At 38.2% G+C, this 12,603-nt stretch overlaps 1 protein-coding gene across 3 annotated transcripts; it reads right to left on the reverse strand.

The window, feature by feature from the left end:
• dus2 (dihydrouridine synthase 2) lies at positions 1-12,580 on the reverse strand. Of its 3 annotated transcripts, none has more exons than XM_087798091.1 (16): positions 11,962-12,580; positions 11,398-11,560; positions 11,280-11,325; positions 6,611-6,702; positions 6,502-6,545; positions 6,373-6,433; positions 6,257-6,304; positions 6,039-6,104; positions 5,894-5,964; positions 5,230-5,316; positions 3,738-3,906; positions 2,518-2,639; positions 1,449-1,589; positions 945-1,032; positions 598-671; positions 1-513 (listed from the first exon to the last, which is right to left on the reverse strand). In XM_087798091.1, the coding sequence occupies exons 2-16, from the start codon at positions 11,512-11,514 to the stop codon at positions 231-233; spliced, it is 1,509 nt and encodes a 502-aa protein (XP_087654217.1). In that variant the 5' UTR covers positions 11,515-11,560; positions 11,962-12,580; the 3' UTR covers positions 1-230. The 3 variants fall into 3 exon arrangements, with proteins under 3 accessions (XP_087654217.1, XP_087654219.1, XP_087654218.1); XM_087798093.1 differs by having other exon boundaries at positions 11,398-11,542; positions 11,962-12,008; XM_087798092.1 differs by lacking the exon at positions 11,962-12,580 and having other exon boundaries at positions 11,287-11,325; positions 11,398-11,520.
• Positions 12,581-12,603: the final 23 nt, after the last annotated feature.

Below are 12,603 nucleotides of genomic sequence, written 5' to 3' on the forward strand. Positions count from 1 at the left end.
TTATTTTTCCAAGGCACAAAAGTTGGATTTATTCATTGTTTAGCATAGTCAAAAAAAACAACCAAAAAACAGTATTTAGATATGTAAAAACAACAGAAGCCTCTGATTGCTTCCCATGCCCATCTAAATGGAAAACAAAAAAAACATTTCGAGAGACATCCTACATTATAATATATCTAGACATCATCAAAAATTGACAAAGGCCTTTAAGCCAAGGTAATGAGTGACATTTAAAATACAGAACTGCTTGCATCATGAACTAAACAGTTTTGTTTTTTGTCAGTCAAGGTGCCATTCCCAAGTGTTATCAGGGACTCCATGTCTTCCTTCTTCTCATTATCCAAGTGCACTTTCTTCCTTGTATCTTTCGCGGATGAGCTGTTATTCTTGTTCTCTCTCTTTCTTTTGCATACAAGGTCCGACTCTGCTTCACCAATTTTGCCTTCTGGTATACCATGAACCCGCAGGTACACAATTGCAGCTGCCTGCTCTGCAAATTTTTTCGACTTTTCCCTAAAACAACGGATGAACAAGAGAAATGGGACAGGCAACATTAACTCTTGCTAATCAATAAAGTCTGTGTTTATGTGCACTTACCACAAAGATGATCTGCACTTCTTTTCATTCAAAAAAACGGTAGACTGGAAGGTACGATCACTGGTGTGCTCAACCTAAAGGTGACAAATTGATTGCCCGTCATCTACAAATATATACTGCATTTTAATCAAAAATCAATAACATTTAAAAAAAAATAATAATAATCTCTCTTTTTATATTTAAGTCTTGTTTGCAGCAATTATTTTCTAATTCCAAAGGTGAAAAGCATATTTTCAGAGTAAATCAAATTGTTTTTAGCTCATATATTTTACAAGTTCACAAATGTCATCACTATGGAAAAAATAAAGGTTTATCTCATCTCATATAGCTCCTGTTAATCTTCTTACCGTCTCATATAGCGGTTGCATCAACTTTTCTTTGCGACTCCACTCCAGCAGATACATTTTCGGGGTGATTTGGGGAGGATACTCCCTCCTGAAACCAAGATTAAAAAAGGAAAAAAAGGAAACAGGGACTTAACAGAATATAAATATAACACAATATTAAATGTGAAAGGGGCAAACTAAATATACTCATTACTGTAAATGTTTTTTAGTAAGTACTACTTTAGAACTGATTTTACCATTGCTTAACTATGTTTGGTTTGAAATTAGGATTTTTATCTTTCTTTTAGCAGAGCCCACCAACATATGTTGTTAACGTGCAAGAAGCTGGTAGAGGCATTTTTACCTAAATTGAATATTCTCATACCCTTTAAACCTCTGATGTACATTTAAAATAGAATGGATTAGTGCCAGTTTTAGGAATCACTTGTGAAAAGAACATGCATCTTAGCAACATATTGCATGAAATGTGCACATGTTGACATGAGGCCTTTTCATTAAACTAACCGTTCAAATTTGACAGCCATAGTTGTGACATCTCCATCCATGATGAGTTGCTCGGGATTATCACCATTCGATAGAGCCTCTCGACGCTTCTGGTGCTGCTTCTGTGTTTGTGTATAGAATTCCTGTAGCTTGAATGCCGCACTGTTCCAGAAAAACACAATTGTAAACGGATGCAACACACTTGCTTATTATGGCAGCTCGATGGCCGATTTTACTTTGTAGTACATTTCCATTACATTTTTCAATTACTTTCTATTCCTTAAAATGTCAGAATACAATAATAAAAAGGAGTAGTACTTTTTATACATGTTAAGATGCAAGTAATTCTTGCTCATGTTTACCAAGTGTCAACTATGCCCATGTTGTCATTCAACTTCCATAGACCTTGCTTCATGAATGTTTATCTTATCGTCTTCCTCCCTTTCCGTTACCTGGAACTCTCCTCCTGGCCCCCACCCAATCTCCTCTTCACCTCCAGTGATCCCTCTCCATCACTCTTGTTGATCCCAACACCAACTCATCCTGTCTTGCAACCAAGTTCCTCCCCTGTTTTTTTTCAGATTAATCTCGGTCTTCTCTTTACCCTCAGTACAAATCACTTTATCATTAGAAAACCTCATGGTTTATGAAGCCTCCTCTCTGAACCGGAAGGTCCATCATCATAGCAAACCAGTTATGAGGTGTAAAGTGTTTTAATATTATATACCAGATGAGTTCAAAATCCAAAGGATTAATATGGTTGGCTGAAAACAATCTATTCAATTGTGAGTGTTGTTGCAATTATCATGAAACTGCTTTAAATCAACATAATAAAAAAGAGACCAAAGTGGAATGACGGTTAACAGTTGTCAATATTGACATAATACAAGAGCAAAAGGAGAAAATGGCAAAAGACAGCTCCACAGTTCAGCTAGTTGGAAGAAGTGTCTGTCCTCGAGTGACATTCCCCATTTGCTTCTCATTCAATTATATTGCTATAAAAGGAATCTTCTCAATATCATCTCATGGGCCAAGGGCCATATGAAAGTCCAAGATGCCAAGGTTATAATGAATTCAAACTCAAACATACCTCATCTCTTCGATGGTCTGAGCAGACTGCACTTGTTTTCCCAGAGGAGACTCAACTTTGTCCCTCAACATCTGGCACAGACAATATTTGGTGTTGAAAGGATTGTTGTCATAAAGAATCGCCTGCCAAAGAGAATCAGAAATATGTAAGCGTTTAGCTTTGTTGGCCACCAGCTTTTAAGCACTTTGGTGAATTAAAGAGCATCATCAGCAAGAGTTCCATTTATACCATATTCCAACATCACTTTACTGCATTAGAGCACTTTGGGTGGACTTGCTTTCTCAATGAAATAATTTAGTTTTGCGTGTTGATAATCTTATTTCATATCCACGGCTGTTCTTAAGCTGCTGTGCATTTGCTTAACTCTGCTCTCAAATCCAGATCGGAAAAAAACAAATGATTATTAATGTGGCGACCAGGAATTGTATATTGTAAACCAGCATATTTAATATAAAGACTATTGTAATGATGCCTTTGGTGCATTTATTTGTCCTCATTATTACTCGACCTACATTCTCTAAATAAAAAATCCTGCACTGATCTCAAACAAGGTTCTCGTCAGCAACATCATCAGCTCTCAAAGTGATAGTTCACCCAAAATAAGAATTTCACTCATTTCTACTCACCCTCATGTTGACTAAGGGTTGGGATTATTTTGATAGAAACCAGTAACTTTCTTGCAAATAATAATAAAAAGTAAGTCCATTGTTAAGCAGCGTTTGGAGCTCAGTTGTTCTCGTCGTCATCGTGACCAAACATCCAGATACCTCTGCTAAAACAAGCTTAAAAACAGATTTGTTTAATGTCTTTTTGGAACAATTCATTTCAAGGCTTCAATACAAGACGGTTGTTACAGATGAGCACCATGCAGATATTTGGAGGTTTTTGACCGTTTAATTTGAACAAAGATAAAGATGATGACTGAGCACTTGTTGTAACATTAAAATGGACTGAAATTTTTGCCAAGAACTTGAAAAGGGAGATGATTACTCTGAAATTAATCCGAGCCCATAATAAACATGACGTAGAGTAGAAAATGTGTGAAATTTGATTTGCCTGAACTGGAACTTTAAAAAGCTCAAATTAGATTTGAAACCTTTCCTATCGTCTTGAGACACAACGTGGCCCTTTTTGGTCGTCATCACACAGAGCAAAAGGCTCATTTTGCAACCCTGAGAGAAGCATTTCAACAAATCATTGTTTTAACTAAAACCACTTACATATTTAAGGTACTGCTCCATTACTTCATCAAGAGGAAGAAGTCCCTGTTCTCGGAAAACCGAGGCGTTCCACATTGCAGCACGTGCCAGCATGACAGACGAAGCTCCTGTGGCCTTCTTAAAAGTATCAATGTCTGCATACGTCTTCACCAGATCTAGGGATCCTCCACTTGAAAAAATTAAATCAACATTATACCACAACATTTTTATGACTTTCAAAGCTCAAAACAGAAACATTACTCATCAATGGCATTGGTGAATACATTTTTCTGTAGTCACAGCTGCTCTTCAGCTGACTTGCTCTTCTGACCACCACTACAACCATTCATATGGGTCATTGCGGATAAGGTGAATTGTACAAGGAAAGCAAGTGGGAATTTGAACTGACAATCATTAAATTCAAAAACAAATCCTTCAAAATGTTTAACCGTGTAGAGGTCAGTGGTGAATACGCAGTCAATCTTCAACTGAGTTGCAATTACAATTGTTTTGAGCTGATAAAAATATAAAAATAAAAAATTCTATAGCACTTCACATCAATGATTCAAAATTTGACCAAATGCCTTTCTTAAACTTTCCAGGGACACTTCAGAACTCTTCATAGATAATGTTTCTTCAAGTCAAGAGAATGGTAGTGCAAAGTGGTCATAAACCAAAATTACTTGATGGTAAAGCAATTAATAATAAAATAGTTATCTGAGTAAATGAGGACACGATGGATGAAAAAATTATGAAATCAAGCACCTCAATGGGTCTGATTATTTATAATTTCATTTTATAAATGTTGGGTTTTTTCCAGCCATCAGATTTCTACTTATCTGAAAACATACCTGAAAACATAAAAATCTGTTTGCGTATTTTTCTCAACATAGAGAATCAAAATATGAATCAAAATTCAAATATTACTTAAGTTTTCCGAAATATAGAAATGCAGCGTCAAAAATTAAAATAAAAAGTAATTTATGAAGTATCCCACTGGCTCAATAGCTCAGACGGTACAGGGGTTGACTTGTGGAAGAGAAGGTAGGTATGATTGTATCGTTGTGTCCCTGACACTTAACTTGAAGGCTCTTGAGGTAGTAGTTTATTGCTGTGTGTGATTGTGGGTGAATGGGAGGCTTGGTGTTAAACGTTTTGAGTGCTGAAAAGCAGAGATGGTGCTATAGAAGCAAGAACTGTTTACTATATAAATTAGAAATTATTTAATGCAGGACTGTTAAAACTTTTGAAACTTTCATTTTGTACTGATGTCATGAGGGCCAGATAAATCCAAGCTCCATAGGTTTTTGAAAACCAGTGCAGAAAATTAAATCGTTTCCTTTTGGTTGGGTTAGCTTCAACTCAGTGGACACAAGTATCATGAGGCAACCATGTTATTAAATAATGTGTTTTTGGGCCGGCCTGTTGCTAACAATGAGATTGCTGCAAAAGTACTTCAAGCACACAATAAAAATGTGTAATCAAAGTGAAACACCGGCATCATAAAACCTACTTGGCAATGATGGGGACAGAAACTTCCTGGGCGACTGCCTGGATGTAATCACAGTGGACTGGGTGTCGTGGACGCTCCTCCTTAAACCTGCCAAAGTGAAGTACATTCTTAAAAAAAAGAACCATCATCATTTGAAATTTGATTTTCACTTATAAAAAATATCACATTCTAACAGAATGATAAAAATTGTTTGAATAGGTTTTTCTTCAAACCAATGATTATTTTTTGTAAATATCTAAACCATCCTTGTTTAAATGGAAATGTGGCATTGCATATAATGTCCTACAACCATGTGGTCATGCCAAAACAGCAAAAAATTACACAAAGTGAAGCACATCAACTTCAGCAGTTTAAGATTTATTCCTTCTGCACACACATTTCTGAAATCCATGTTCTTTTTACTTCTACCGTCAGCAGCCATCAGTGAAAAAATGATGTGATGTTTCATGAGAATAATTCCCGTGGAAAATAATGACTATGCTTCACAAAGCTTCCTCAGACCATTACTACTACAGACAAAAAGTTCTAAAACCTTCCACTCCCACAAAAGCGAGTAAAATAAAGTTATTGCGCTTGATAACATGACAATCGTTATACTGTCCTGACAACAGGAATAACAACTGTAGTGGAGACAACTGTCTGATACTGAAACCTGCTTCTTCACCTTCCATGGATTGCAACAGCAGTTACACCCGTCTTCTCAATCCTACGAACCAGATTCACAGTTTCTGCCACCTGGAAAAAAGAAAATATTGGCATAAACACGGAAAATCATATTAGAAATATAAAATAAATAAATGTAACTGTACCGTAGGGAGTATTCTAATTTTACACGTAACCGGAATAGAAACTCCAGATACAAGCTTTTTGAGAATCTGTGAGAACAAAAAGTTATTTAAAACCTCAATGTTTCTGGAATTTGTTAAAAAGGGGATACAACTCAGATCAGACTTAAACTATTGATATTTTAAAAAGTCAGTATATTCTTATATAATACAACTTGGAAAAGAAAGAGGAATAGACCTACTGCTTCAATTTTTTCAGGATCCAACAGTAGCGCTACTCCCATTCCACCCTGTGGAACAACAAGGTCGCTTTAATACCGTCTCAGATAGAAGACCAGAAGGTATACATCACACTGACCTTGGTAGAATATTCCTTTGGACAGCCCATATTAACATCTACAGCAGCTACGTCTTTTTCTCTGAACAGAGAAGACACACAGTGTAAATATGTTTATTCACAATGATAATAAAAGAAACAAAAACGTACACAAGTTTGGCCACTGCCAGCGCTCGCTCCGGATCAGCTGTGCCCTAGAAATAAAGAGGAAGTTATTATATTGACGTGATCATTATTTTTGTGTGATCTGAACTATCACCATCTGGAAGACGACACGGCTCTTTTCTTGTGCGGATGTCCGGAACATCACTCGGCCATCTGAGGCTACAAAGTCCACCGTCTCCAGAACATCTGAAAGAGTTAATAACAACAGATGCATTGTTTTTCGCAGACCAATAACTTTTTCTCCACCACATATGATGGTAATTATCTTGTTTTGGTGTTTTTCTTTCATGTTTCCTTTTTAGAAAAGGCAAAAAGATGGGTCAGAAAATCCTAATATGCATGTCATTTTACTGGTTGATAATTCCCCATTAAGTGAATTTAAAATTAATTACGGAACAAAAAACACCCTTGACAAATGTGCTCTCATCAAAAGGAAAATATTTAATCTGAAGGTAAAAAGCTGCAGGTCTTTCTTCTCTCTCCAGTACTTTTTCTTTCTTACACCAAATCTCTGTACACCTAACTACCCATTGGGTACTCCCTGGCACCCCAAACCTTCACAAAATGTGTAGAAGCAGCCATGAGACCGCTATGGGAGAGCAGAGGGAGAATTCGTATTTGGACCACTAGCTAATTCTGGCTTAGTCGAAACAACAAGCTGCAGAGCACACAAAGCGAGTGTTAGCCTAAATTTCAGAGCTAGGGTTTGGCGAACGAGTCAAAAAGCACCTCGTCCATGTGCCAGAGTCTAGTGTATCTCAAGAGTTTCAATCAACTCCCATGCAGGAGTGGTTCGCCTTCCTGCAGAGCACGCCTGGACCAGTGTCATGGAATCGTCTCAGATGCTTCGGCAGAGAAAGGAGGTTACAGCAGAAGCTGTAATTAAGTTGTATTTATAAAGCACTTAAACAATCAAAACAATATTCAATAAAGTATATACTTTAAAGGTCAAGATAATACTGAGAACAACACATGATTGTTCCAGAAAATCAAGGAAAAGCCTGAACAAATAAAAACGTCTTAAGATGTTTCTTGAAAGAGTCAGTAGATCCATCAAGCGCAAAGAGAGAGGAAGATCGTTCCAAAGCCAGACTTGGTCTGTTGAGGCGGCTTCAGTGATGGTTCAGTTGTCTTAGACTGGACCCGGTTCTAGACAAAAAACACTTTATTGTCTCTCCCCACCCGAGCTCTCCAAGAAATGTGTTCTGGAACACCCAGTGTGCTCAAGTATATGACTGTGTCCATGGACGCGTCCCTGTCAGGATGGGACAGCACCTGTGGACGAGACAAAGTCCGCCGTTTATGGTCAGACCTCTGTGGTCCTGGCGGACATTAATCTCTCGTCACTCACGGCGCGCCACACACCTAAGAGGTGCAACGTGAGAGCAGACAAACCCTCCAGGGATGTGCGTCACAGTGAGTTATCCACGAACCTATTCGCAAGCAGGGAGAATTTTTAGGCTCCTCACTGGTTCTCCCTTCGTCAATCAGACAACCCTTCTCTCTGGGTGGACACCCCGGCACACCCAGTCTGGCCACTCAGGCTTCTCTACGCCTTCCCACCACAACATCTCAGCTCCAGGCTCTGAGACTGATCTTAGGGGCCCCGGAAGCTCCGGCGGCACACTGGTTACCCCTCCTGTCTCAATTGGTGGCGGAAGGACCGTGGCCCATTCCTCAGTTACGCACAGCCCAGCACCAAGCAGATGGAACGCTGTCTTCATTCCCTGTACTAGGTTCCCCACTGAAAGCCTGGCTTCTGCAGGAGTAAGCACACATCCCTCTGGACCTTCGCGCTCCTCTACACTGGACAGTGTCGTGGTCAGCACCTTGGAAAGCGCCCTAGCCCTGTCCATTAGCTGACAGTATGCGTCAAAATGGAGCATGTTTTTGCCCCTAGTCTTGCCCCCATAGATGAGGGCCTGCTCCTCCTACAGGATGGATGCAGGTAATGCTGCACACTCCACACTTCATGTGTCAGCTTCAGCTATCGCAGCGTTCCACTAGGGGTACGGCTGGTTTTCAGTTCGAAGCCACCCTCTTGTGAATCATTTTCAGCGTGCGGCACAGAGGCTCCATCAAGACCCATATGTCCGCATTGGGCCTTGGGCGAGTGTTCAACGCTCATGGGACCTCGTTTTGACAGCCTGTATAGGGCGTAAGCGCGCATGAAGCGGAAACCCCAAGTTATACAAGTTATATATTATAACTGGGTTCCACGAATGCGTGCAACGCCCTCTACCGTGTGGCCCAGCAGGCAGCTTCCCTGAGCTCCAATACTGGTTTGTTAAAGGGAAGTAAGGAAGTAAGTAAGTAAGTAATTTTTATTTGTATAGCGCTTTTCCAGACCAGAGTCACAAAGCGCTTAAACAATCTAAACAATATTCAATAAAGTATATACGTTAAAGGTCAAGATAACACTGATAACACAACAGGAGTTCCAGAAAATCAAGGAAAAGCCTGAACAAATAAATACGTCTTAAGATGTTTCTTAAAGGAGTCAGTAGACTCCATCAAGCGCAAAGAGAGAGGAAGATCGTTCCAAAGCTTAGGAGCAACAGCCTGGAAGGATTTCTCTCCTCTGGTCCTGAACCGTGTGCGAGGAACCAACAGTAGATTCTGATCCACAGACCTCAGAGCCCGAGCTGGGGTGTAAGGCTGGATCAGATCAGTGATGTAAGGAGGAGCCTGACCATGAATAGCTCTGAAATTAATAACCAGAATTTAAAAGTTGATCCTGAAAAGCAGGGCCTTTTATAGAGGCCACCTACTGTTCCCCTGCTGGGTGGCGAGTGCATCATTTTATTTTTTTTTCTGCAAGGACGAGGCAGAGCAGTAACCCATAGCGACAGCCTGTAGAGGGCGTTGCACGCATTTGTGGAACCCAGTTATAAAATAAATATAACTTGGGGGGGATTATTTTATTTACTTTGCAGAATTGCCATTTACAAGAGTAAATGCATATTATTTTAACATGTGCTCGCTTTTTTTTAAATTTATTTTCACGTGCACTCAAGTAACATCTTCCACTTCAATTTGCTGACCCATCCTAGCTGCATCTAACATGTAAAGCACTGTCAATTCTCAGTTCCAAGTCCAGCTATAATACACTTATGAGCTCTGGCACCAACATGTATGATTTGTGAGTGTTGGTTTAAGTAAAATAGTTAAGTAGTCTGACTCCTAACCTGAAAGTGGGAGCTTTTAAAATTAAGAAATAATCAGTTAAAATGAGTTTAAATACCTGAAATAAATGTTTATTTTTATAAATAACCTTTGTTTATTTTGCATGCATGTAAAATAAAACAATAGACCATAGTCAATTGGCATAATGTAGTTTAAATATTCTATTATAACTCTGATTAAACAGAGACACTGACACAAGAAAAAAAACGCAAAAACACATGCATACTTCAACTCTTACGTAGTCTATCATGGCATTATTAAAACAAACAAACCTTAACTGCCTTCAAATGCACCTACTGGTCATCACATTATAAAGTTTCAGTACACATGATTTATAGTATCAATATGACTTTAAAATAAGATTGGTTTTAAATATGGAGACACTAAAGCAAATGTAACAGATTTCTATATTTTCAATAATTAATTATATACATTTTACGAGGAAACTACGGAGCCCCTAAACCGACATGGAAATAAAAGTAGCTTTTTAAATCGTCCTTGTGTTTGTGTGCGAGTATTGCTCTTGGATCAGATCATTGTTGATCAATGATAGACTCATCATTCTGGGTTGACCTTGAACCTTTATTACATTATGAGGGGCATCACTTCGGCTGCTTTTATGTCTCAACATGTGCATCATAAACATCCTGACACAACTGCACAGGCGAATCTTTATTTCCCGCTAAAATCAGAGCGAGATCCATGGTTTTGAAATATGTATTGAAGAAAATAAAGATTGTTATCGTTATAATTTGCTTGTTGTCCGGTACATTATGACCAGCTGAGTTGACACTGATCAACCGGCAAGGTATGAGTTCCTAAAGTCAAAGTCTGTGCCAAATCCTAGACGGATGATAATGCTGTGACACATTTAAAATTAAGAGAACGCCAAAAGTGACTTTCATGTTTTCTTGTCATAACTTGAAAGTTTCTCGTCCTTACAAGAAAACAATTGCAGATTTATTTATTTTTTCCTTATCCCTTAAGGGTAGGGGTCTCCAAACCAGTCCTCAAATGGGGGTGGTGCAGGTTTTTGGTCCAACCGATCAAGCATGTACAGTTTAACCAATGAGGTTTCAGCTGAAAGAACCAACACCTGACTGAAAATCAACTGATTACACTCTGTAGACTCATGATTGGGTTAAAGGTGGTTCTCCAAAACCTGCACCACCCTGGCCCTTTGAGGACCGGTTTGGAGACCCCTGCTTTAGGGGCTCCGTAAGAAACAAAGCAAGCAAAATAAATTTAATTTTAAAAAGCTTAGAAAATGTAAGTGATATCCACCTGCAGCTGCAACTTCTTTAATGAGTCTGAAGAGGTCTTACTATTTTTTGAATACAAGAAGCAAAGCTTTCATTTTCCAGCAAAGTAAAACTGCAATATACATTAATTTTTTATAAACAGTCTGTCAGTATTGCCAATAATTTAAACACTAGGGCATTATATAATGCATAATATGTTAATATAGAATGGCCAAATCTAGATTTTTGTTTGACTGCGAGTGTATAAACTGAAATTATTCAAGGCTTCAATGTTTGTTTATGGGCGCTTTATGTTGACAGTTTTAACAATCTTACCGTTTACCTGCCGCTGACATTGAACCATCTTCAAGTCGATCAGTTCCTAAAACGGAAAGAGGAACTTAACGAAATTTAAAAATCAAAAATAGAGAGTCAGAAATAGAGAGATTGTTACCTCGGAGTAGACAACGTCAGCGCCGTAGTCCAGGGCGAGCAGTCGCATAGGCAGCGTCCCAACCCGAACCATGGGAGCCAGAGCAGCGATGTTGGTGAAGCTCAGCTCACCTGACATGGTAGCAGCCCTGGGTTCCACAGGGGTTCTGATCTAGCATGAAACTCTGATCAGATCATAACGCAACGCATCAGTCGCTTTCTTTGCAAGTGTAGACGCCACAATTCACAGATGTTTTGTTCCACTGAACATTTTTCACATTCATGAATGTAGAGAAATAAACAATGGAAATTAAAAGAGAAAAAACAACGCCGATGTTTTTGACAACACCCAAAAAAAACACTTGCATTAAAACTCTATTTCTAACTTCTTCCTTGGTGAAGATAAAACATAACTATGTTTAAAAAGGTTTATTTTTCAACGAAGACTGGTAGCATGATACAATCAACGCTATGTTACGATACAAACAGTAAAAACAGTCATGTAACGAGAAGAAACGATATCAAAGTATTTACTTCAGAACATTTGTTTTTCAGGTGTATTTTCTAGTGTATAATAGAAGCTTACCGGCACCGTTTTATGGAACAGCAGCAGAGCAAGAAAGTCACGTGGCTGAAAACGAAGCGTGGTTTATTTTTACTTCCTGTTTAGCTTCCTATTGAGATAAATCTGCCTCGAATTATTTCTGCTAGATTTGTTTTCCTCGTTTGTTGATTTAGTTGAATTATTTATTTTTGAGAATCGACCAGCATTACGGATTCAAGTCAGCCAATAATGATCGTGTTTGATTTTAAATGATTCATTATTTATTTTTTATTTTTTTTCCTAATTACTTTAGAATTGATTATATACATTTTACCATCACATTAAATAGATAGCAACAGTGTCAAGTGGCTTCTTTAATTGCGATTTTAGAAATATCAGCATCAATATTGCAACGTTAGAACAGAGTTTATTTCAAATGTAAAGTTTTAACTCAAAAGTGCTATAGAGGTTAACATTAGTTAAAGTTAGAAAACCTATGACATAGACCTTACTGGTATTCAGAAGCAGAAATTTGTTTAGTTTTTTTTCCCACATACATTTGTTTACTTTTTCACATCTTTCATGACGCAGAAAAGAAGGCAATTATTGTATGAATGTAAATAATAAGAAAGATAAAAAAATGTTTTAAATGATACATTTAAAAATTATAAAAAGGAAAGTTTG

Source organism: Callionymus lyra, chromosome 8 (genome assembly GCF_982586985.1).
Source record: "Callionymus lyra chromosome 8, fCalLyr1.hap1.1, whole genome shotgun sequence".
NCBI classification, from domain to species: domain Eukaryota; kingdom Metazoa; phylum Chordata; class Actinopteri; order Syngnathiformes; family Callionymidae; genus Callionymus; species Callionymus lyra.